The sequence below is a fragment of the Mirounga angustirostris genome, unplaced genomic scaffold (genome assembly GCF_029215605.1).
Source record: "Mirounga angustirostris isolate CCGP_5_RB_7025 unplaced genomic scaffold, mMirAng1.0.hap1 SCAF_6, whole genome shotgun sequence".
NCBI classification, from domain to species: domain Eukaryota; kingdom Metazoa; phylum Chordata; class Mammalia; order Carnivora; family Phocidae; genus Mirounga; species Mirounga angustirostris.
This window is the reverse complement of record NW_026991714.1, coordinates 72772329-72797312: the sequence shown is the minus strand read 5'-3', so window position 1 is coordinate 72797312 and position 24984 is coordinate 72772329. Positions and strand designations below refer to the sequence as shown.

The 24984-nt window shown below is 38.0% G+C and overlaps 1 protein-coding gene across 8 annotated transcripts in view; it reads right to left on the bottom strand.

Annotated features, from left to right (window-relative positions):
- PCDH15 (protocadherin related 15) overlaps nucleotides 1–24984 on the bottom strand; it is a 794976-nt gene that overhangs the window by 23398 nt on the left and 746594 nt on the right. For all 8 annotated transcript variants that reach the window (XM_045877695.2, XM_045877694.2, XM_045877690.2 and 5 more), the window contains 4 exons: nucleotides 12887–13063; nucleotides 4433–4651; nucleotides 2255–2263; nucleotides 1323–1475 (listed from right to left, as the gene is read on the bottom strand). In XM_045877695.2, the coding sequence (XP_045733651.1) occupies nucleotides 1323–1475; nucleotides 2255–2263; nucleotides 4433–4651; nucleotides 12887–13063 (558 nt within the window). The remainder of the gene's footprint in view (nucleotides 1–1322; nucleotides 1476–2254; nucleotides 2264–4432; nucleotides 4652–12886; nucleotides 13064–24984) is intronic.

Sequence of the window (24984 nt, the reverse complement as noted above, 5' to 3'; positions counted from 1 at the left end):
AAAACTTTACACCTAAGTCTTGTTTAGTTTCTGAGTATTTTTTTGCTGGAGAGAGGTGGTTAATATAGAGAGAATCAAATCATATTGGCTCAATTCCTACATTCACCAGTAATTCAAAAAGAGACCATCGTTTTCAACTCATTAAAAAAATTTAAAAACTGTATTTAAAAGCATGAATCCTGTATCATATTATTTTAGAAATAAAATGCCAAGCACTAAGGTCTCAAACATTAAATTCAATTTTAGCATTAAGATATACAACATAAAAATCAATTTTAACATTTTTAAAACTTCTTAACATCACCTTGTATAGTAGTATTAATATGGCAAAGAATATTGATACATGTGGTTAAAACCAGTTTTCCCATTAAAAGGTAAATTTCATAATTTTTGAGGCTTGCTTTATTCCTACTAGTAAATGCTACAAATGTAACACAGTCCAATGTGTTTTAGTCCCTCAGCTCCACCAAATTCCAGTTGCTAAAAGGTATCTTGGATTTAATTCAGTCATATTCAAAGTTTTATAACATCATTTGTTGTTGTGCATGTCATGTCCAAAAATAGTTACTCTTTAATTTTTAAAACACAGGCAAGTTAAATAACTCCAAAAGGAATCAGGTTATAAGGGTAGCATCATTATGGGAATATCTGTGAAGTCTTTTCACAATAATTTAAATGTTTTTCAAATGTGGATGATTTGATAATGCTTAGAGGTTCTAAATATTGTGGGAAAAATACTAAGCTATCACAGTAGTCTCTTTTGAGAGGAATATAATGAAAAACATATTCTTTAAGTGGTTGGATATTTAATATTTAATTCTTCATTCAGGTTTCAGATTTTCATTACTCTGTCTTATGATATCCTAAGATAGTATCTTTAAAAAGTCTATGATTTAAACCATAACATCAGTTTTAAACTACCGAATAGGAGTTGGCTTTTGATACCAAATCAGGAATTACTATTTTATGATTATGCTTTATTTTTCCTTATTTCCTATGAGAAAAAAAAATTCAGAATGTATTTTTAATTTTGGAGAAAAAAATGTATCTGCATAATTGTGAAGGGTTCCAGATTAAATAGACTATTCAAGCTAGACATCTGCACATTTTGTCTTACTCAGTTTTTAATGGTTTTTGTTTGCTTATGTTTTGGTTATTATTTTTCAGTTCAACTTTTCTTAGGTTCTCATCTTAACAATTTTTTTTTTTTCTAAGAAAAATGTCGTAATTCAAGTAACCTGCATTTCCGCATCAGGTTGAAATGAAATACCCCCCAGCATCCATCACACCCACCTGTCAGGGCAGCTGCAAGGCCTACTTACATGGTGCTGTCCCCCAGCTCCTCGTACAGGTGCGCCCCAGGGGGAGGCGGGGGCGGCGGGGGCACGGCCACGGGTGCTGGTGCGGGCGCCGCGGGCTTGGCCGCAGGTAAGGCCGACTGGATTCGCGCTGTCTTGGTGCACTCAGCTTGGCGGCTTGAATAAGGCAAGGATGTTTTGGAAAACTCATTTTAGAAATCATGTATGTATCCGTTAGCATACGAACCCACTAAAAACATCAGGAACACAAATATTCGAACTTATAAACTGACAGAATTATAAAAGCATCCCCACAGAGTATCTTTCTCCTATATCCTCTTCCCCTTCAGTTCTTTAAAAGATTTACCCTTGAATAACGGGTAGAATTCAGTAGAAATATATGCAAGTTAAGTGAAATAGTAATATTAAAGGTGGGGGCAAGCTATCTATAAAAATGTGATTAATAATTGGTGGTTATTCAATGGATCTCATAATTGGAAGCAATGCTGAAGATGCATAATGTTCAAGATACATAATTTTTCTTTATCTTTCATCGTCCATCTGTTTAAAGAAGAGTTATTTTGCTTAAAATGATTTGAAACATTTTTGACATTCGTTGATAGAGGTTGTGTAGTTTACAGAGGATCTCTCTCCTAAAGAGGAGGGGGATGGCTAGCTTTGGTTTCCTTTGGATACCTAGGACACCCGGGATTCTATCCTTAGAGCTTTGCAGCCCTTTCTGAATGTCCTGGACACCAACGGTTAGTTCCTTCCTCAAAACCAAGATCTCAAAGTGTGGAAGCTATCAGAGCAAAATGCCTTTCTTCTGTATATACAAAAGCACAAGAGAATTTGAACTAAAAAGTATACACCTCCTGCAGATAGATACAAGGAGTATCTGGGGTTTTTCTTTTCATAGTATGTAAAATCATATGCAAGATGTTAATTATACTTACACTTTAAACCTGTTTTGAAAAGCAATGAGTAAAAAAGAGAGAAATTTACATTAGAAGTGCTGCATTCATAATATTTTAACATCTGATTTATTCTGCATGATGAATAATTTACCGGTTAAACTCATAATGACACAGACTTAATGACACAGCAGGGAAACTAAGTATCTCCATTCAGAAAGTCAGAATGTGGGAGCACTTTATTATCACTGGCAACATTACAGAAGCTGTGAAAACATTCATTACAGGGAAACAAAGAAATGAACTAAATGGAGCAAAAAAAAAAAAAAAAAAACTAGATGAAAACATGGAGACATGAATTTGAACTCTGATGGAGAAATGGAATAGTAAAGATGATCGTTGTAATCGGCTTCTCAGCGCCCTGGGTGTGTTACAGGGTTGGAGTCAGGCAACAAGCCCGGATTATACCCTGGGCTTCTCTTTGCAGCAGAGGTTGGAAGGTGCCCCTCCCAGGTCATGAATCCATGGCACTTTCTTTCCATATTTGCCCCTTAACTTTTCTGTGTATAGTGAATTTCAAAAACGAATGTTAATACGAAAGAATAGCCATCCATCCAGTCTTTCTTATAAGCAGAATATAAAAATATGAACGTTAGATGTGTAAATATTAGAATGTTACTTTGAAAGATGAGCAGTGCAAACCTCATTTAGTTTAATTCTGTTAGTTTACAAAAAGCTATAACTAAAATGAATTCATAGTGTCGATCTGATTACTGAACTAAAAAAAAATTAAATCATTTACAACATATTTAAATGCTAAGCATCTTAGTGGTTTGTTAAATTTCAGACCACTGAGTATAATGTCTAGGATGCTTCAGTTTTGTTCACTGCATTGTGTGTCAAATATAAGAGGTTTCCTCCCTGGTTTTCTTGCTACAGGATCCCTTTGGGAAGCAATGCAATGAACAAGAATAACTGTAAGACAGACTAGATTTAACATGAAAATTAATACTGGCTTGACGGCTTAAAAATTTAAAACATTTGTCCACTCTTAAGTTGGTTCATAGGCTTTAGATTTGGTGTATCAATTGATTTGTTAAGGATACTTCAGACTCCAATATATCAACCTAAATGTTGTATTTGCAACTTCACATTGCTTTTGTGATGAAAGATATCCCTATGGCATCTTCATGCAGAGCCTACTTTTCAATTTTTAGGTTGGAATTACCTTGCTTGATTTAATTCAAAAGAAAATTCTCAGTGTTCGAGAACAAAGACAGCAGTTTAAGAATATGTAAGTGCTGGTTGAGTCCTTCCTGTAAGTATTTTAAATGATGAAGGACAGTTCTGCCATTATTCCTTCCTCTGTGTTATGTCCCTAATTCATATGACTGGAGATCCCTGTTATTTATTTGCATTTTGGGGTACCCTTAGGGCCACCACTCTTCTTAACCTATTCCGGAACTCTTTTCACCAATCATTATCAATATGTTTTAAATGCCTAGACCTCTATCACAAAGGTTCCCCACACCTAGTGTCAAATAAAGAATAGCTTACTAGATGACTTCGAGTACAGATGCTCACATTAGCTGTAATTACTTCACTACTTCGAAGGGCCTAAATAAGACAAATATAGATATTTTAAATGGAAACATTTGCCCGTAGGAACGAGAAAAATGGAAGGCCTCCACAGCCAAAATATCCTGGTCGTATGTTACAATATAGGTTCTCACAGGGCTACCCAGGAAGGAAAAACCCCCATGGAAAATGACCTATGGCATACCATGATTTTTAAGTGATTTTGCCAACACAGATGCAAATTTAACAACATGGATACAATGCTGTCGCGGCCATGTGGTTAGGTCGCAGACCCTCCTCGGGACCAGGGATATCTGTGCATGTCATTCCACTGCATATGACACTCCCTAGGATCCCTGCTACCTTCCCTCCTGAGGCTTGGAACCTAAGAGCACGAACATAGCCACAGGAGCTAACCTAACAGTCCTATCGGAGGAGAACATATTAGGAGCACGGGAACAATGAGTACTCTGTGGGAAATGCTGGAAGTTTGTTTTGATTTCCCTTAAAGGAAGGCCATTGGGTGAAAGAAGGATACAGCAGTCCCCGAAATGTGTGCACCATTCCTGTTTTGGGACTCCAAAGCCATGTCCCCAGGGGTGGCTTTTCTATGATCCCATGTTCTGATCGAGGGGTACTTACTGTCTGTAGCTGACCAGAACCACCAAAATGGCAGGAATACAGCAGAGGATGATGATGAAGGCGAGTGCCAGCAAGGCCCCTTCCGTGTAGCCCAGACTTTCTCCTCGTTTTTTAATGCTGGTCACTGCCTCTGGAGTGCGGATCTCCAAAATGCGTCCTCCTTCCCCGTAATGCGGCTGGAAGTCTTTATTGATATCAAGCAGTTTGCCATCCAGAAATCTTTATTGTTAGATAAATAGTGAAGTCAGTGATGTTAACAGAAAAAAAGTTCTTTTTTTAAACAGATTTTTGTAATATCTTTTAGTATTTTCTTTAAAAATATTTTTGTAAACTATTAAAAATATTTTAAAGAAGATAATTTTGTAGTATCTTACTATTTTTATTAAATACTAAACTTTTTAAAAATAAATTTGTGATAACTTTGAATATTTTCTTTAATTGAAACACAAGCTGAGTCTTATGAATTAAAAAATATATATATAAAAAGAGCAATGAAGAAGAGCAACTACCACCAATAGACACATAACACAGATATTAATAACAATGACCCTTACTTAATATGCTCACAGACTTGAGAAAAATAATTACCAACACCACTGAACTTAATATCACTCTTGAAATTATATACATTATTAAGTTATTCAGGTGAATAAATATTCTAAATTACATATAGCAGAGTTTAAAATTACATCCTGCATTTTGTCTGCTTGGGTCCCCAATGATCCCGTAGCACAGAATGTTATAATGCTAATTTACTGCAGGCCAGAAAGCTACACAGTTAGGGCCACGGATCTGAGAGACCAACCCAAGCCTTCAGGCTCCAAAATCTCCATTTGTCTTGTATGTCGACACTTTCAAATTCCAAACCTTTAAAATGACATTTTATGGGCAAGAGGTGAACAAATTAAAAGGTGTTTCCTGTCTAGACAGAGAACACTATTATGAATGATGCAGATAGCAAATCAGTCAGGACGACAGGAATTAGCTAATTTAAGCCAACAGTTCTTACAAACTCTTCCTCTAAATAACGCAGTTCCTACTGTGGGCATCGCATTGGGGGGCGGGTAATCAAGGAATAATTGTTACTTAATTTTATTGGATTGAATGATTTTGTGACATATTTTATGTTGTAATTAGCAGGTAATAGTTTTTTTCAAAATTCCTTGGGAACATTTGCACAATCCCTTATAAATACTACAATGTTGATGTAACAGTTGTGTTTTTAATAGCAGAAAGCCACACCATGTCTTAGGTATTTTTGTTTTTGAATTTTTAAAGATGTTCGTCTATAAAAATCAAATGTCTTAACTATAGAATATTGGAAAGCACAGAACTTTCCAAAAAGCAAAATTACTCATAGGCCCCCAACACAGAGGCTGCTCACATTTTGGTATATCCAAATTGAAACTTTCTTAAAAATATATTTTATTCTCATAATTACACAGCATATACAAAGTGAAAACTATTATTTTAGAAATATATTGCATAATATAAGCCTCCACACTTATGTTGAAAATGTGGAAAACACAAAGAAATGGGAAAAAAATTTTTAAATGGCCTCAAATTTCACCCATCCCATGATAACAAAGTGCCCCATGCTTGTTCATCTTACAGTCTATTTTATCCCTTTTGAGATTTTTTAATTTTCTGAATGATCATGCTGACTCTATATCTGCTGCACAGTGTTCATAGCTTCCTTATGGAAAAAATAAAGAGATGACCCATATCAGATACGAATTCCACTGGATAGTTATTAGACTTGCCATTTAAGAAATGCAATGGCTTGGATAACTCAATTTTAGTTTGAAAGGTGCACATGTTTTTACTCAAGTTTTCATATGGTAATATAAGGCAGTTAGAATTTTTGTTTTGTTTTTTTTGTTTTTTGTTTTTTACAAATATGCTTTTGTAGATATAAAATATACTTTTATAGCGTTTTTCCTAGGTTATTTTTAGGTCTGTTAAAAAATATAATAAAGACTGAACCATGGTTCCAAGTGCTAGAATAGAATGGTACCACATTTTGTTTGAATTGTTTATTAGATAAGGTAAGAAGTTCCAAATAAAGTATAGATTGAGTTCTGTTGCAAGAAAACAGTATTAGAAACTGGGAAGAATCAGAAATAGAGGTAGATCATTAGTATGGGGGAAGAATTCACTCCTATCATGCGGCATCCACCAGATGGACCCATTTCTACAGGATTCTTGCATTTGACATCCCATCAGCTGAGGGAATATTCCTTAGTCTTTTTCCATTCCAAGAGCTCCTTTATTTTGATATTTACTTTGGTTTATTTCTCAATTTAGGTAAATGTTCTCATTGTTTCATGGAAGAGTGGATTGCTTTTGAACCCATACCTCGTCTAGAATATCCTTCTTTTTGCTTTCTACATGCAAAACAGTTTGCCTGGGTAGGAATTCCTGAGTCACAACGTTTTTCCTTAAAAAACTGTGGATCCGATTCCCACTGCCTTTGACATTCTATCGTGCACATGGGATGTCTAAGGCTTAGCTAATTTTTTCTTTCTTTATAATCGAGTCACTTTTATTTGTGTTTCAGTGGTATTAAAACATATTCAGACACTTTTCAGTGACACATGACATTTTCGTTGATTCTGTGGGAAAGTAATGGAGTCTTTTCGTTATATTTTTAGTTTATGTTTCTGTAATAACAACTAAAGTGTTTTACCTCAGAGATGCCTACACTTGTCAGGTTGTATCTTCAATGTCCTCTAAATATATTTTGATCTCCTTTTAATTCTTTTTTTTTTTTCTTCTTTTTCTTAGTGTGCCCTGAGCTTCTTATGTATATACTTCATGTTGCCAATTTCTTTTTCAGATGTTTCCTCATTTCGGGCAAGTTTGGAGATTTTTCCATACCAAGGTGGAAAAAGTGGCCCCCAAATCTTCAGGCTTTTGTTTTATACTTTTTCTGATTTGCGGACAAAGCTAGCTTCCATGTTGGTCCTTGAAGAAGGACTCTGAGTCCTTATGTGTGTCTAACTGACACACAGCCAGGCAGTGAGCAGAGGACTGGTGTCCTGAGGGGGAGGCAGTGTAGACCCCACCACCAGCACCATGGTGGAGAGCATTGGTGGGGTTCTTTCACCAGAAACAGGGAAGGATTCAGGGCTCCTCAAACACACATACCATTTCACTGTCCCATACGGTCTTGCTTTCCATTAAAAACGTTAAACTCTTTTCCAGTGGTTTCTGGAGGAGAATATTTACAGAGATAAATTCTACCTCTGAGTCATCAGGATGTTATTTCTTTTACTTTGTTTTTCAGTATTTATTACTGATCCCATTTTGCCCCCTGCTTATTTATCTTAGGAAGGAGATCTATCTGTTAGATCTGCTCTGTTTTCCTGATGAGTGAGGGACAGGTGAGGCTAGGTAGGGAGAGAGAGGGAGGGGGCCATAAGATCAGGCTCACAAAATTCAAAAGTGTAGATGAAAGGAATCCATAGATCGGGGAACAAACCAGACCATCCTGTACTAGGTATCAGAGGTGGGTCTTGTTCTAACAGCTACTTGTGACCAAGAAAATTAGCGACCCTAAAAAGGAAGTAAGTCGCTGAAGCTGTTACCTCTAGTCCCTGCTCTATGGTGGTAAAAGGATTTAAGTTCCCTGGTTAACTTTCTATAAAAGACCAACCCTAAAAGCCCTCAGTGGCAACCCGGCCAGGACCCCTCTCACTCCTGAGAGCTTTTTCTGTATCCTTGCTTAACTTCTATCACTTTACTCACTCTCCTTTGTCCTTGAGATTCATTCTTCGACTCTGTGAGACAAGAACCTCGCTCTCCCAAATCACTGAAATGCAGTAAATTCCTAAGCCAATTCCTTGTCTTCTGATTCACTGTGCTGATGGAACACATGCAAACACGCATTCCTGCCTCTGTTTACTCATGTGGGTCTCGACTGTCAAAGTATGGTGTGTAAGCACCAGCTGACCCTGCATTTTACCTTGATGGTTATCATAGTGCAGTGTACATATAAATGTAGAGATAAAGGGGAGGGTGAGCAGGAGTATGCACTCTGTACTTCACAAAACCCTGAACCTAGATGGTAGAGGGGTGGCTACCTCTTTTCCTGGTAAATACCCTGTTTCTGGGTTTCTGAAACAGGCATACAGAGGGAGTGATGGTTAATACATCTGCCCACATCCATTCCACCTGAATAAGGTTGTTTTGCTTAATAAAGCAAATCACGGGTAGACCACTATTTCCTTTATACAATTCCAAATTATAGACTACTTTATATTCCTTAATATATATCATACTCTATTTATAGTAAACTAGAGTATAATATTAGTTTTCCATTATTTAATTTTTCACTATTCTTAATTTTTATGGTTTTTTTTTTTTTTTTTCGCCCCTGGTCTTAGGAATTTGAAAGAAGCTTTATAAGAGCTTGGTAGTCAGATTCTATTTTAAATAAATGTGTTATTATACGCTATATTGTAAATGCAGTTTGTAGAGTGTACAGGCCCTTCCTACCTTCTCCACTTCCCGTTTACCATCTGGACAATGTTAAACAGGCTGGATGTATAAAAAGGTGCATGAACTAAAACTGTATTTGCTTTTTTTAAACAAATATTTAGTTAAGTTCTATTTTAAAGCAATATGATTTGTTTCTGCTAAGGATGCAGAAAGCCATAAGAGCCTGTGACTCCCACCCTAATGACAAAAAAGTCAGGTAATACGAAAATTGTAAATTTTGCAAGCAAAATGCCAAATGGCAAAGAGTGATAGTTTCCTCCACAGGGACATGAGACCGTGCACTGTTTCAGCTTTCACAGAACGAGGAAAACGTGGCGGCCAAAAAAGCAAATAAAAGAAATGAGCTAAAATGTTTTAAAGATTTATTCATTTGAGAGAGAGAGAGCACAAGAAGTGGGAGGAGCAGACTCCCTGCTGAGTGCAGAGTCAGACTCTGGGCTCAATCCCAGGACCCCAAGATCATGACCTGAGCTGAAGGCAGATGCTCAACTGACTGAGCCACTCAGGCACCCGCAAATGAGCTAAAATTTTAATAAATTTTTAGAAGCTAAGTGTGTACCAACATGCAAAGTTGGCATAAGAGATCCATGAACTCAAAGGAGGGGGGTTGGCATTGTACTCACTTGCAAACTGTTTTCCAAGGGCCCCGATAAGATAAACTAGGGACAAGGCTGGAGACAGGAGAGAAATCCCCTTCTAGTGCAGGGTTAGAGAGAGCAAGCAGCTAAGGCTGGAGCACCTTGTAATTCTTCGGACCTGTATCCCTTACAAAGCAAGAGCCTTAAGCTGCAGAAAGAGGGAGAGGAAGTATCCCAATCCCTAGGGGTCAGGCTAAATCCACTGCTTCTGGGGAAGAGGTATAAGCAACAATCCACTCCATGTAGAGGAGGAACAGGCATTCTCTTGGGCCGAAGACCCTGCACAGAGTAGAGGTTTCCTACTGGTCGGGAGGGGCAGGGAACACTCTGACACCCAAGACACACCACAAAGATGGTGTAGTGAGTAGCTGCCATGGGAAGGACGGGGGAGAAAAGCGAGAGAGCCTCAGCCCACATCCCAGGCACTCAGGCTAGACAAGGAGAAGAGAGAGCCACCCACCCACCTTGCTGCATGTCCACAGTGAGGGAAGAGCCAAGCAGTGAGCAGGCACAGTCTGCCCCGATGAGAGGGGTAAGAGAATGCAGAGAAGTTCCCAGGGCCTGCAGGGAGACCCAGCAGTGGAGCCAGACCAGACACAGCCCAGATGCTGGGACATCAGACAGACTTTGATACACCTCTGCTTAGTATTACAGAATCTAGCAGAAAGCAAACAATATGCTTGAAGCAATGGGAAGTTCAATAAAGTGGTAGGAATCGTAAGAACCAAATGGAAATGGAAGCTTTTTTTTTTTTTTAAAGATATAAGGATGAAGAATTCCTTTAATGCGCGCATCAACAGGCTAACAGATGAATCCGTGAACTTGAAAACAAGGCAACGGCAATTATCTAAAGGAAAGCACAAAGAGAACAGAGGGCAAGGAGAAGAAGACAAGAACAGACAGCATCCAAAAACGTGGAGAAAAACGAATTTTAATTGGAGTCCCAGAATGAGAAGAAAGAGAATCTAGGTTATAAGAAATACTTGGAAAGATAATGTCTAAGGATATTCTAGAAATTGAAACAACGTAAAAAACCAAAAACAAAAAATGCAGATTCAAGAAGGTCAAAGAACCACAGCAAGAATGAAAGCAGGATAAAAGGAATATATATTTACTGCAAAAAAATCTAAGTGATTCAGATAACCAAAAATAAGAAAAATCAAAATACTCATAACCTTGTAAAACAAAGTCATTAACATGTCATTACAGTGATTCCAGTCTTCTCTATGCTTTCATAAGCTTTTAAAGAAAAGTTTTGATATAGTTAAATCAGTTTTTAAAAATCAAAGTGAACTCCTCTGAGGAAATACCTTTTTTGTTTGTTTCTAATTCTTTGGCCCGGAAATTCCAACATCCTCAAAAGCTTACGTTTTAGGATCAGGGAAGTTGAAAATATAATCCTATTTCCGTTATGTGATAATCTTAATGTTCTAGTATATTTGTTCAGTGTTAAAAACTAAATTTTCAACAGCTCTCCTAACTACAGGATAGATAATATCAGTGCATTATGAGCCTTGGATTATGAAATATATCTGTATAATTTCATTATAAAATGTTTTGAGGAACAAGTCTGGGTCTTAGGTTACTATATTAATAATTAACTAATAATATATTAGACTTATATTATTATAGTGTCTCTCAGCTACTAGCTCAAGCTGCTAAGGGAAACTTTAATACTTCATGGCCATTCCATCCTCTTTTCAATACAGAACATTTTGATTTACAGTTATTCTCGATTTTTCCCTTCTTTCCTGGCTATTATAGTTATTCAATTGAATTTCTATCTTTACTCTTTACAATATAATCTAGGTTTGGGAAAACTTGTTTAGAATGAAGGATGTTTATCTTATACTTCCCAGTGTCAGTTGAAACCCAACTGGCTTCAGTTTCCAAACTGTTCACCTCTGAGGTGTTTACATGTGCAATTCAGATGATGATCATCATTACTTTACTCTTTAAAGCTAGACTAACAGCCTAAAGAAGACAGATGTTTCCAGAGTTAGGGAAAACACCCTGAATTCAAACAACCTATCATCATATTTAAAAATAAAACCAATGTATGTAAAAACACATAATGCAGATGTTTTAAGTAAATGTTAATGACAATAGAATATATGTAATTTTAAAGTATATTTCTAAATGAATTTTAAAATTAATACAATATGCAAAAATTGGCTTAATAGATCTAAAATGCTACTTCATCTGGATGTTGGTTCTAGAACTTGAGAGGGCGCTGCTGCTTAGTCATCTCTACCTCCCCACCGTGATTAACATACTATCTTGCCCATGGCCCAAACAGCTATTAAATTTAAGTTGATGAATAACATACTTAATAACTATGGCTCTTTTATAATTAAGTTGCTATTAAATCACTATTTCATTGTTGCTAAAATAGCAGCAGTGAAACTTTGCTCAAGAACAGATTTAAATTCAGAACAGACTCAACTCAGAATGTATGGGTTTTAATAGATAGATAGATATTTGCTGAATACATAAATGCAGCCACATATGGATATATTTGTAAATTAGTATATGCATATATTTATTTAGTGCTCTTGAGTATATATAGAGAAAGAAAAACTAAAATCTGAAATTATGGATTTGGGTACATATATATACACAAATACCAATAAATATTTAGAATAATATATTATTAGGTAAAAATGTATTTCAATTTAAATGAGAATTGCATGCCAAGAGTCTGGTGGACACTAGGTGTCACTAAAGCAAAGCTCAAACTAACAACAACAAAGGGGTAAGCTGTTCTAAAATGATTTCCAGGGGAGAACGCATAGCAGCTGTTTTGCTTAGAATTCTGCATTTTCTTTACTTATAGGATTCATAACTCAAATATTCAAATTCACCAGGATGAAATAAATAGATGGAAAGTATGGACTGAGGTGGAAGGGGTTATCCCCTTTGCCCCCCACTCCCAAGTCAAGGGGAAAAAAAAAAGAGAGAGACTAATTTTTGCTGATTCAACCTTGACGAAAGCTAGATTTATTCTTCAAATTCATGCCTACCAACATTGTCGCAGGCTGATACCTGAAGAAGGAATCTGTGCTCTCCCCCTCCGGACAGCTAGGGCGTGGGAGCAGGAGTGGAGGTCTGAGGTCATCTCTGTGGACTGCCCCTTGCTCCTAATGGAACTTCTGACCTCCAAAGTCACTCTCTCCCACACCTGGCCCTGAAAACGTCAAGGCATGAGGACCCTAGGTATTGCCTTTGATTTTTTTTGCTTACACTTCACTTTCAACAACAATTTGGGTGATACTGTCACCAGGGAGCTGTTACAGACAATAAAATGACTTACTTAAAAAGCTCATTTCTGTCTATGGCTCGGTTGGTCTGGGGGTCGACTGCGTAGACAGTCAGGTCACATTTGGTATAATCTTCTAGAGAAAAGGCGTCCCCATGCCTGCGAGCACCAATGGACTCTACCACCACCTTGGCACCAGGAATTTGCTCCTGAACATAGCGATCCAAAATCCTATAAATCAAACAAAGTACAAACGTGACATTCACTCTCAACTTGAAATGACATTTAGTAAATGAAAAATGATGACAGCCTGGTTTTTGCTAATGTTTACTGAATATGAACACTTGAAAAAAACTTCTATTTTTTCAGCATTTAACTCCCAGTGATGCTAGAAACTGAATAAGGTAGAAAGAGGTCATCAACCATGTCCTGTTTAAGTCAAGTCTAGACTTTTGGAATTTATGATACCATTTGAGCTCTATGTGTCTCATGGGAATTGCCAACTATATTGTACAAATAATAAACCTACCTATGGTTTATAGGAGGCAGGAGGTCTTAGAACTCTTGTGTTCACATGGTTGGTGTTACAAATTGTACGTTTCACCAGATTCTGTGATACATGGTGCATGGACTGTGATACAAGGTCCAGGACTAGGATACCTATTTCCCTCATGGTATAAAAACTCAGAGCATTACAGCAATGAGAGAAGGGAGAGATGTTTTACCAGGTTAAGAAAAATACTGCATGCAAATTTCAGAAGCTATTTAGGTGAATACAAACAACGAAAACATCTATCATTTGGTCTAGAGTCAACAATATTCAATAGAAAGTAATAATGTTAACCTATAGGTAATTTCTGGAAAATACAATTTTTTCTAATTGCATAATTTGATTTTAATTGGAAGCACAAGTTATCGCCATATAAGTGTCTGTGGCCTCTATCATCACAAATGACAATTTCCTTAATGTCTTTTCCTTATTAAAAACTTTACATTATTAAGCCCCATGGATTAACATCAGAATCTATACTATTAAATATTTATAGACATTCAAATGTAAATGAATTGATTTTAATAACTAGATGCAGCAAATATCTTTACATTTATCTACAGATTCGATGCTCCATTTGGAGTCCATGTTGTGAGGCCCTTTCCAAGGGGGACAGTTGGGGCAATATCATCTAAAGTCCTTTAATACATCAGGAAATAGCTTTTAATTCAGATGCCAAAACTGACCTGCTTTCCGCTCTATTAAAAAAACGTTTCCTTAAGGGTCTGGTGTGTTTGGTTTGCACTTGCCAGAGAAGCAGCCTGGGGAACACGGCAGCCCCACTGAGCACGGGGGTATGGCCCACACCAGGGGACGCGACCCATGGTAGCGAAGCGCTTTTTCTGTTGGCTTTTATTTCCTTTTTAATTGTGTTTGTTTGCTTTTAAATGTGTAGGGAGCAGCATAGTCAAAGTCCCCCTTCTTAAAGTATGATTCATCCTTGTCCTTTTCTCAGCAGCTGACACCCACTGGTCCATCTGCCTGATAGGATCTCTTCTGATGAGATCCTTGCTGAGGAATAAAGAAAAGAAAATGTATTCTCCCCAGAACCTGAGAATGGCTACATGAGGAGACACAGACTGTGGGACAGTATTTAGCCGGTGTTTTAGGATTCTTTTCCTGAGACAGTTATGCTCCCTAACCAAAAAACAACAACAACAACAACAACAACAACAACAAAAGGAAAAAGAAAGAAAGGCCTTGAAATCAAACCACCTTACACTCTTGACAGTTGATATAGGCATGAATGGGAAGAACATCCACAGTAAAGAGCTCGGATGTTTGGCTTCAATTTTCAGCTTCTTTATTTACAAACTGAAAAATCTTAGACCAGTAAGAAGCCATCAAAGGCTCAGACTCCTTAACCACAAAAATGCGGAAGTCATCTGCCACATGGGAGGACTGTGTGCATTAAATGAGCAAACGCTTATAGTCAAATCTCTGCACAGTTTTGAGCACATAGTCACTGTTCCATAAAATATGATTATGCTTATTATTAATTTGGCTTAAAAGTTTGCATTAATAAACTTCTCCCCTGCCTCTAATTCATTCAAGACATTTAATGAATTTGTGGAATTGTTAAGAAAGCATATTTCTCACTAGTAATATTAGTTCACAAATCAAAAACCAAGTATGAGTACGTTGTTAAAAATACTGCAGAAGGTGGCTATCTGTCCCAGTACTGCACTTTAATAATTTATAACTGCTGCAGTGCATGTACACATTGATTAAGTATGTTCCAAGGAAATCACTTATATATGCATAAACTATGTTTTCCTACAATGAAGAAACTTGTCTATTGAGCTTGTGTCTTCCTGTATTTGGGGGAATATTGCAGACTCACTGTGACTAAAACTTTAAATGTGGAATGAAATGCAACTGTACCAATTGCTTTATCACATCAGGGAATCACATACCAATGAAGTCTAAAAATGCCTTATATCATTTAAAACATGGAACAATGTCTTCTCCCTGAATTCTTTTCTCTTAAAACTTTGGAGATCTTTTGGAATGAAATACCCAGAAGAAAAAGGTGTCCAAACTTGAACTCTTTCCTTACCTTTTCTGATAAATATATGTTAAACTAAATTTAAACTTTTAAATGAGAACACGTTTTGTAAAAATCTGTCTTTCCACTTGCCATCTACATCCATAGACCTAAGCATGTCTGCCATGTCTGTCTCTGTGTCTATTACCTACATACATGAATATATTACATATATACATATATATGCTATTCAAAGGATGGCTCTTTAGCCCTTGATCTTCAAATGCACATGGGTACATTGTTGCTTCCTAAAGCAACTGAGCTTATGATTCTTTTAGTCACTTACTTTGAACTGACTCATATAAATTAATACCACTGTTTAAATTACCTTTATGTTTTGCTTTAAATTATTAATATGCCAAGCCAATTCATACATACAGTTTGGAATCAAATGTCATGAGAATTTACTACATGTAAATTCATTAAGAACACATGTCTCTCTCCAGCCTGTCAGCCTAAATTATTTGCACACTACGAGTATACAGAGACAGACAGACCTTCAGTGTTGCTTATCTGTAACACCTGTATCATGCATATCCCCCTATATCAAGGGAGATGTCTGCAATGACATTTATATAATGTTAATAATGCTTAGGTTCAGGTGGCAGGATTTTGAGTTTGCCATAAAACATTCACGGAAACTTGCCTCCTTATATTATGTTGCTTGAATTTCTTGTAATGGGCATAAGAAAAGAATATGGTCATACTTTTTTTTTTTTTTAATATATATATATATTTTTAAAGATTTTATTTATTTTTTAGAGAGCGAGCGAGAGAGAAACAGCATGAGAGGGGAGAGGGTCAGAGGGAGAAGCAGGCTCCCTGCTGAGCTGGGAGCCCGATGTGGGACTCGATCCCGGGACTCCGGGATCATGACCTGAGCCGAAGGCAGACGCTTAACCATCTGAGCCACCCAGGTGCCCCTAATATGGTCATATTTTTAAAAACTCTTTAGCTCCCTACTTCCTCTTTCCCAACTTTTTTTTTTTTAATATATATTTTATTTATTTATTTGAGAGGGAGAGTGAGCGAGAGAGAGAGCACGAGCAGGGGGAGAGGGAGAAGCAGGCTCCCTGAGGACCTTGGGATCATGACCCCAGCTGAAGGCAGACACCTAACTGACTGAGCCACCCAGGCGCCCCTTCCCCAACTTAAGAAAAAAAAATATTTTGGGGGGCGCCTGGGTAGCTCAGTCATTAAGTGTCTGCCTTTGGCTCAGGTCATGATCCCAGGGTCCTGGGGATCGAGCCCTGCATCGGGCTCTCTGCTCAGCGGGAAGCCTGCTTCTCCCTCCCTCACTCCCCCTGCAAGTGTTCCCTCTCTCGCTATGTCTCTCTGTCAAATAAATAATCTTTTAAAAAAATATTTTTAAAAAAAGATTTATCTATTTATTTGGGGCAGGGGGCAGAGGGACACAGAGAGAGACAGAATCTCAGGCAGACTCCCCACTGAGTACAGAGCCTGATGCCAGACTCAGTCTCACAACCTGAGATCAGGACCTGAGATGAAACCAAGAGTTGGACGCTTAACCGACTGAGCCACCCAGGCACCCCAAGGGAAAAAAAAAAAATCTTTATATACATTTTCAGAGTTTAAAAAAATATATATAGAAGATTAAGTTGGAGTTGGAGTTGTCTAATAAATTTATAGCAAAACTCAGGTAAGTGGTTAGTGGGAAATTTTCATTCACTCATTCATTTATTTTTATTCATTCATTCCATAGATATTTATTGAATGCATACCACGGACCAGGTACTGTTCTAGACACTTGGAATATATCAGTGAACAAAACCAAGATCTCTGATGTCACAGAACTTGCATTCTAATTAAGCAAGATAGATAAGATAATAAAATAATAAAATGTGGGGCGCCTGGGTGGCTCAGTTGGTTAAGCATCTGCCTCTGGCTCAGGTCCTGATCCCAGAGTCCTGGGGATCGAGCCCCCGCGTCGGGCTCCCTGCTTGGTGGGGAGCCTGCTTCTCCCTCTCCCTCTGCCTGCTCCCCTTGCTTGTGCTCTCCCTCTCTAAAAAATAAATAAAATCTTAAAAAAAAAAATGAAAGTAAATAAAATGGCAGGAATATTTAGGAAACGTGTCACTCAGAAGTCGCTGTGTGAGCAGACTGAAGGAGACAGTGAGTAAATATGGACATCGTAGGCAGGAGCCTTCCAAGAGGAGGAAATTGCTAACCATCCCTCACTCCCCTTACCCCACCACCGTGTGAAAAGCAAGGTGTATGAGTGTGGCTGGAGCAGAGAAGGTGGGAGCAGATCACGGAGGGGCTTGTAAGGACTGGAAGGGCATTACCTTCTGTTCTGAGTAAAACCAGGATCCACTGCTGGAGTTTAAACATGGAAGTAATGTTAAGTGGCCTCACATTTAAAGCAAGTAACACTGGCCATTATGTTGTGAACAGGCCACAATGGGGGCCAAGAGGAGAATCGGGGAAACAAGTTAGTAAAGACTTTAAGGAGATGAAGGACTTGCTAAATGCCCAGTCTACTCAGTAATTTGGAGGAAGAGAAGATACAACGTAATCCCTGATTATGAGCCATCTATGAACCACATAATCAAGTATTAATATCTGTGTATTATTAATATATAATAAATGTGCAGGAGGCATAAATCTTTTAAAATAGATCAATAAAGGCAATGCTTAACTGGACAAATACTCCCAGTAATTATCTACTTGACCTAGATAAGCTCTGGCCTTCTGTGGTTGTTCATTTGGAAATAGGTCAATTTTTATAGATTATACTTTGTTTAAAGAAAAGCAGAAAGGAGAGACTAGAGCTCCGAGATCAATCTCTGATGCTTCATTGTTTCACTTGAAGTGTCTACCTAGGCACAGATGGCTCTCCAAAGAGGGTACCATTTTTTCAGAGTTCTGGCTGCTTCTTTTTGTTGCCTTTTGTACTGAACACAGAGCACAGACCGCTTCTGTCTTCTTGTGCCATCCGAATTGTTTCCTACTGAAGTCCAGCATTTTGTGTATGGGGAAAAGATTGTCAACGGTGACAATGTTATAACCACGCTGTTACACAGCATGGCATTAAAGCTGGCTGACGTCTCAGGAAAAGTGGGATTTATGCATAGCCACCAGGTACTATTTGATGATACCGTTCGATGATACTAGGTCTATGATGCAGAGAAAAACGCACTCAACTGCAAAAATGAAAAGAGTCTCAGAGAAGTATTTATTGACTGCAATATTCTGTGAAGGACCCCAAAGGGCTGAGGATTTTCCACCACCGTGTGCCTCTTGCACAGGAGCTGGGCCATTTGCTGCTCCCCACTCTCCTCTTGATTACCCAGAATATTCACACAGTGGCTGCTTGCCCCAAGAACAATCCTGCTAAAGTCCTATAGAACATTCTGTCCTCCTTCCCCAAGGTCCTTGGAAGACTTCCATGCCTGGCATTTTCAAATAAAAGCTTACGCTAATCGTGCTCTGATTTTCTCTCACAATTTTCAGTCACCCGCCCTCCCCCTCTCATTGGCTTTATAGAAGAAATGTTTTAGAGATGTACGAATATTAAATTTTAGAGAAAGAAATCTCCGGCTCTGTTTTAGATTAGGATGGGGACGGGGCCTACAGTTTATATAATGTCATAATTGCTGAGTGATTTAATACCTGCTATAAAGTACATACTATTTGGGATCTCTAAAGAAGTAATACTACGTGGACACTGAACCAGGAAATACCTATTAAAGCATGTTGATTAATTATTTTCCTGGAAATACAAGATTAGGGTTCAGACAATACCCCCTTTTACACGTGACAGTGTTGGATTTTACCCAAGCCTTTGCTCCTGGATGTAACAAGAAGTGCCCCAGGTAGCGGTGTTCCAGGAAATGACCTACTGCAAAGAGCCATCCTTCTCTAAGCCATGGGGGATGCCGGCACGGATCCTCCAAATTCCTATTTTTTGCCTCATACATAATTAGCTGAACTGTTTTGTCCCAAATGATCAATCAAACAAACAGACAGATAAAAATTCTTGTTAACCAAACACTGGTTAAGTTTTTCTCCTTCCTTCAGGTTTCTGGATTTTGACCCCCCTTTGCCTGGGACAGCGTACAAACCCACAGGTCCCTCCCAGAATGGCGGATGTTGGGGCAAAACACTCTCTGATCTAGATCCACTGTTCCATCGCCCCACTTGCCCACAACTGGTCCCTTCTACCCTTGCTCACTGCTCCCTATAAAAGAAAGGCTTTCTCTGCCTAACCTTTGAGTGCCATCAACCTCTGGGTCAGACAGTTCTCCCCAGGACAATGGTTCTTCTCCCTAGTATCTTAGTTCCTCTCTCCAGCCTTAGAACAATCCTGAGAAATAGAGTCTCTCTTCTAAATCCAGATTTGTTTGTCTTTGACACACAGAGCAGGCACACACCTGAGGGAGACTGTTTTTCACACTCCTATGAAGTCTTATTAAATGAGTGTATATTACCACTCACCAAAGTGGGTGATGTGCAAAGAATGTTTAGCAAACTATGTGAGACCAATGATTATCCATCACCCCTTTCCCTGATCCCCTGTGCTTGCTGTCCAACAGCCACGAGGCCCCACATTTCCAACTGCATTCGTTGCTCTTCTCTCACTGAAGACGTGTGAATTCTCATCAGCACTGCTTAATTATTGTAATTTAATAATTTATAATAATAATAACATAATTAATAATTAATAATTATAATTTGAAATTGTTCAAACAAACTACAAAGTAGCAAGCTTTGAGGTTTGTTTCAGCCACTAAAAACGACAAAAATATGAGCGAGGCCTGATCAAGCCCCCACCGCCGACCGTGGTAAGGAACGATCATCCCGGACACCTCCTACTCGTGGCCAATGGAAGCCATGGCACCGTGGGTCAGTTATTGCCATCAGGGGTAGACATATGTCCAAACCGCACGAACTGTCTTTCATCTTTATAAGATATGCAAAAAGAAGGCATTGATAAAAAAGGCACTAACAGGGGCACCTGGTGGCTCAGTCGGTTAGGCCTCTGCCTTTGGCTCAGGTCATGATGCCAGGGTCCTGGGATCGAGTCCTGCATTGGGCTCGCTGCTCAGTGGAAAGCCTGCTTCTCCCTCTCCCACTCCCCCTGCTTGTGTTCCCTCTCTCGCTGTGTCTCTGTCAAATAAATAAATAAAATCTTAAAAAAAAAAAAAAAAGGCACTAACACCCCCATGACCCATGTGAACTCTATTGGGTTTTGGCTGCAAAGCATTTATATCTCTCCCTAAAAACACCCTGATTTCAATGGAGGAATTAGCCCAGTGCCCAACCCGTACGAGTGACTTGAATCCATGGTCCCGTCCTGCCTCATCCCGTGCCAAAAACGGCTGCAGGCAACTCAAGACCAGGCCCTCTGCTCTCTGGAGTTTGGACACAAGAGTTGTAAAACGGTTGGAACTCACTCACTGAGGTGCTACATGTTCATCAGACTGAAATCTCACTTGCACCTGTTCACCCCTGTGGGTTCTTGTTTCCCTGGGCTCTGCACCCGCCCCTGTTCGTTTCTACTCCCCAGCCCGTGTTCCTTCCTCCTACTGTCACGGTCGGTTCTCAAGAGCCTCCAGCAAAGCTCCCTCCACTGAAGTTAGCCTCAGCCCATTTCCAGCACATTGGACCTCGTAAGACGCATATTTCCTTTGAAGGTCCCGCCATACCAAAGCACAAGTCATTTTTCTAATTCTCTCACAGAAGCAACATCTGTCTCATTTTCCTAATCAGGGTCTAACGGGTCCTGCTAGACTCTTTATAATTCCGCTGGCCGTATATTTTGCTTTCTGCTTGAAGTTGCGTGGCTGTTCATTATAGAGTTTGAGAAGAATTTGTATTCTGGAAAAATCTAGTCATTTACATTTGCCCTGAATCTAAATTCTTGGGAGCAATCTATCAATTTCAAATACAAATAGTGTAAACAAACATATAACAGAAGAGTACTTGATTATAACAAACTTTCTCAAAACAAAGGATGGTCTTTGATCTTCCAAGAAGCAAATATAGTGCAAATGAATTAGTATAATAATTACGATCATTAACCAAAATTTAAACTTTTATTTAGGCTTACTGTTCTACTTTAAAAGATCTGTAATGTATGCATAATATTTAGTAATATGTTACTATGTCATCTCTAGACAAAGTTCCAAAAACTCCAAAGTTCTAAATATAATTAACACATTTTATATGCATATAAATATACATAGGTGTACATATATGCATGTATTTACATAATATATGTGTTATACATGTGTATTTGTATGTAAATGTTGTCTTATACACATATAAGTTTATATGAAAATACATGTGTATAAAACATTTTTTGTGTTACCACGTTAATTTTAATTAGTTTATAATTTAAACTAGAAATAGCTTATCTAAGTAGCTTTTTACAATAAATGTTGGATAAATAAATTTTGCAATAAATGTTGAAAGGCATATTTAACTGAACTTTTTTTTATGTGCAAATAGCTTTTTTCTTTAAATCATAAACTGAAGTCACCAGTGAAGAACTGGGTCCCTTAATTTATTCTCAAGCCACGTTTTTTTGGTAGATGCCCCTACATTTTAATTTACAACATCACTTTATCCAGTTACCTATATGTACCTCTTCAGTGAGTCTCAACTACACATTGCATTATAAAAAATTAAGTGTGGAGCCTCACAGAAATCGTTTTATCGCTAACGCAGGTATTTATTTATGGCTGATTTTACCTTTTAGTTTTTCACACTAAAATTATTACAGCGGCTATCTTTTCAATCACCATTTGTGAGAAGGAGCCAACCTAAAATTACTATTTGATGGAAGTTTCTGTGTGCGGGAGAAGCCCACTCCCTAGAAAAGGATGGGTTGGATATTTAATTCAGTTTTCCTCTTAAGAAGCCCTGCAAAAAGGAAGTGGTTAGGAACCCAACCTGCTGCTGGCCCTTGGATAGAAACTCAAATTTAAACCTCTACCACTTGCTATCGTGTGTGTCTTGGTGGAAATTACTACTTCTCAACTCAAAGCTTTAGGGAACTCAATCTGTACAATGGGGAAAGTAATCAGACCTACCTCAAAGGGCTCTGCAAGAAGTTAATTCGATAGCACCCATTAAGTGCACAAGACCCAACAAATAAAAAGAGCACCGCAAAGATGTGTTACTTGTTGTGGTGGTTACAGCAACTCCTCGCATTTCCTGATTGCAAACCCCACTTAGCCTTTTATCGCAGTAAATGGACTGCATTTAACCAGCAACAGAGGGACTCCACCCCAGGTACTAGTCATAGTGTTTCAAAAGCCTGGCTAAAGAACCCACTGCAGATGGCCACAGGGACCCAAGGTGTGAGTTCCTGATATCCTGCACTGATAGACCATCAGAGATGCCACCCAGACGACATCCCATGTAAGGTTCTGAGAAACACGGGACACTATGTACTTCACACTTTGTACATGCTATGATATCCCGTAGGATACAGGCATTCTCCTCCAAACTGGCATTTCACTCAGAAATGGTTCTTTTTCTCCCAATTTTGTAACTGATTCTGTTCTTTTTGGTTTTTCATTGGTTTGCTTCTTTCACTTTGGCCCCAACCCAGCGAAAACCAAGTTCCAGACTCCTCTAGCGACTAGGCAGGGCTCGGTCGCATTGTCTCTGAGATAGTCTCACTCCCGACTCATTTAATGTCTTTCTATTCTGTTTATGACTCATGTTAAATACATATTACCTTGTTTTATTGTATGAATCATTGTAAAATGCCTAAAATTCTCTTTGAGTAGGTGGAACATTAAAAAATAATTACGTTTAGCATCTAATACAATTTAGTTAGAAATGAAAGTGTCTAAAATAGCATTTGTGTTGCTGCTGATACAAATTGAATTTTCTTATATAAACTTGTGGTTGAATTTATTTCTCATGTTAAAAAAAAACGCAGCATAGACAGAGGTAGATTGTGCATGAGTTGGAGAAAGTTACAAGAAGAACCATATGTGTAATTGAGAGAGGAGAGGAACTGGCTCTTGCTGATTGGGTGTCTGAACTGAGTGGATGAACAAGGGAACAGTCTAGAACCTTATAAAAAATAATAAGCTGTTTGGGGTGCCTGGGGGCTCAGTCGGTTAAGTGATCTCAGCTCAGGTCTTGATCTCAGGGTCGTGAGTTCAAGCCTCACGTTGGGCTCCACATGGGGTATAGAGCCTACTTAAAAAAATAATAAGCTGTTCTATTTGGCAAAATTTCTGCACCATAAAATGTAAGAGAATATGATAGAAAGAAGAATTTTGATTTTATGTATTTTAAAAACCTTTATAAAGTAACTGTGACTCATGCTTTAATGGAGCCACCCATAACCATCTTTCACCCTACATCAGCTTTCTAGTTCTGATCTCTTTGGTGCAAGCAAAAGCTCTGAAAAATAAACTGAACGGAAGGGTATGATATTTGGGAACAGTACAACAGAGATTATGACACTACTTTTTTAGGTTTCTCTCTCCAATATCCCCAATTGTGTTTCCAAAGATTTTTTTGATGAAAAGATAAGTACAATAGGAAGCTGGAAAATGCCTTTTTTTTACTGCTTTTGTGAATGGATTTTATCTTTGGATTATGAATAACCACTTTCCTCAAATCACAGAATAGAATATAGCTGTATAAATTAACTTCTTTCATTAACTTTTATTAACATTAATAATTGTGTTAATAACTGATAACACGTTAGTGAGGTTGATAAGTAATAAGTTAATAAGTGATAGATATATATATCACCAATCATAAGTTAAAATAAGAATATTAGAGCCAATATAGTGGAACCTTCATTATAATTGTCTCTTTTTTTTTTTTTTTAAGATTTTATTTATTTGTTTGAGAGAGAGAGAATGAGAGAGAGAACACATGAGAGGGGGGAGGGTCAGAGGGAGAAGCAGACTCCCTGCCGAGCAGGGAGCCCAATACGGGACTCGATCCTGGGACTCCAGGATCATGACCTGAGCCGAAGGCAGTCGCTTAACCAACTGAGCCACCCAGGCGCCCATAATTGTCTCTTATGAATTAAACTGATTTCCCCCCTCAGTCAAAATCTACTCTTCATTCTTGCTTTTCTTAAACAGAGTACTTCCTCCAATGTGGTTTTGTTTTTTTAATTCTTACACTTTGCTCACAGAGCAAACAAAAGCAATGAAAGGATGGCTCTATGTGCTGTAAAACTCAAAAAATAGCATTTTTAATTGATCTTCCATTAAAATAGACTTTCAGTGAAGGAAGAGTCTACGTATCTCTTCTTGAAAACAATAGCTATAGTTCAAATATTTCAAACATTATTTTAAAATAAAAGCAAAATTAAAACATCCATACTGGAATTATAGGAAGTATTTTGTTTGTTTTGGCTTGGTTTAACTGTTTCCAAAGGTGTGAGTACAACAAAAAAAAGCAAAAAAAGATAAAAGGAGAAAAAAATACTGACTCTGCCAAAATATACCATGTAAATGTTACAGCTAAGCCCAATTTTTTTTTTTTTATAAATGCATATTGCTGGGAAAAATGGGAGAGTGGCACAATTATATATTTAAATTTTTC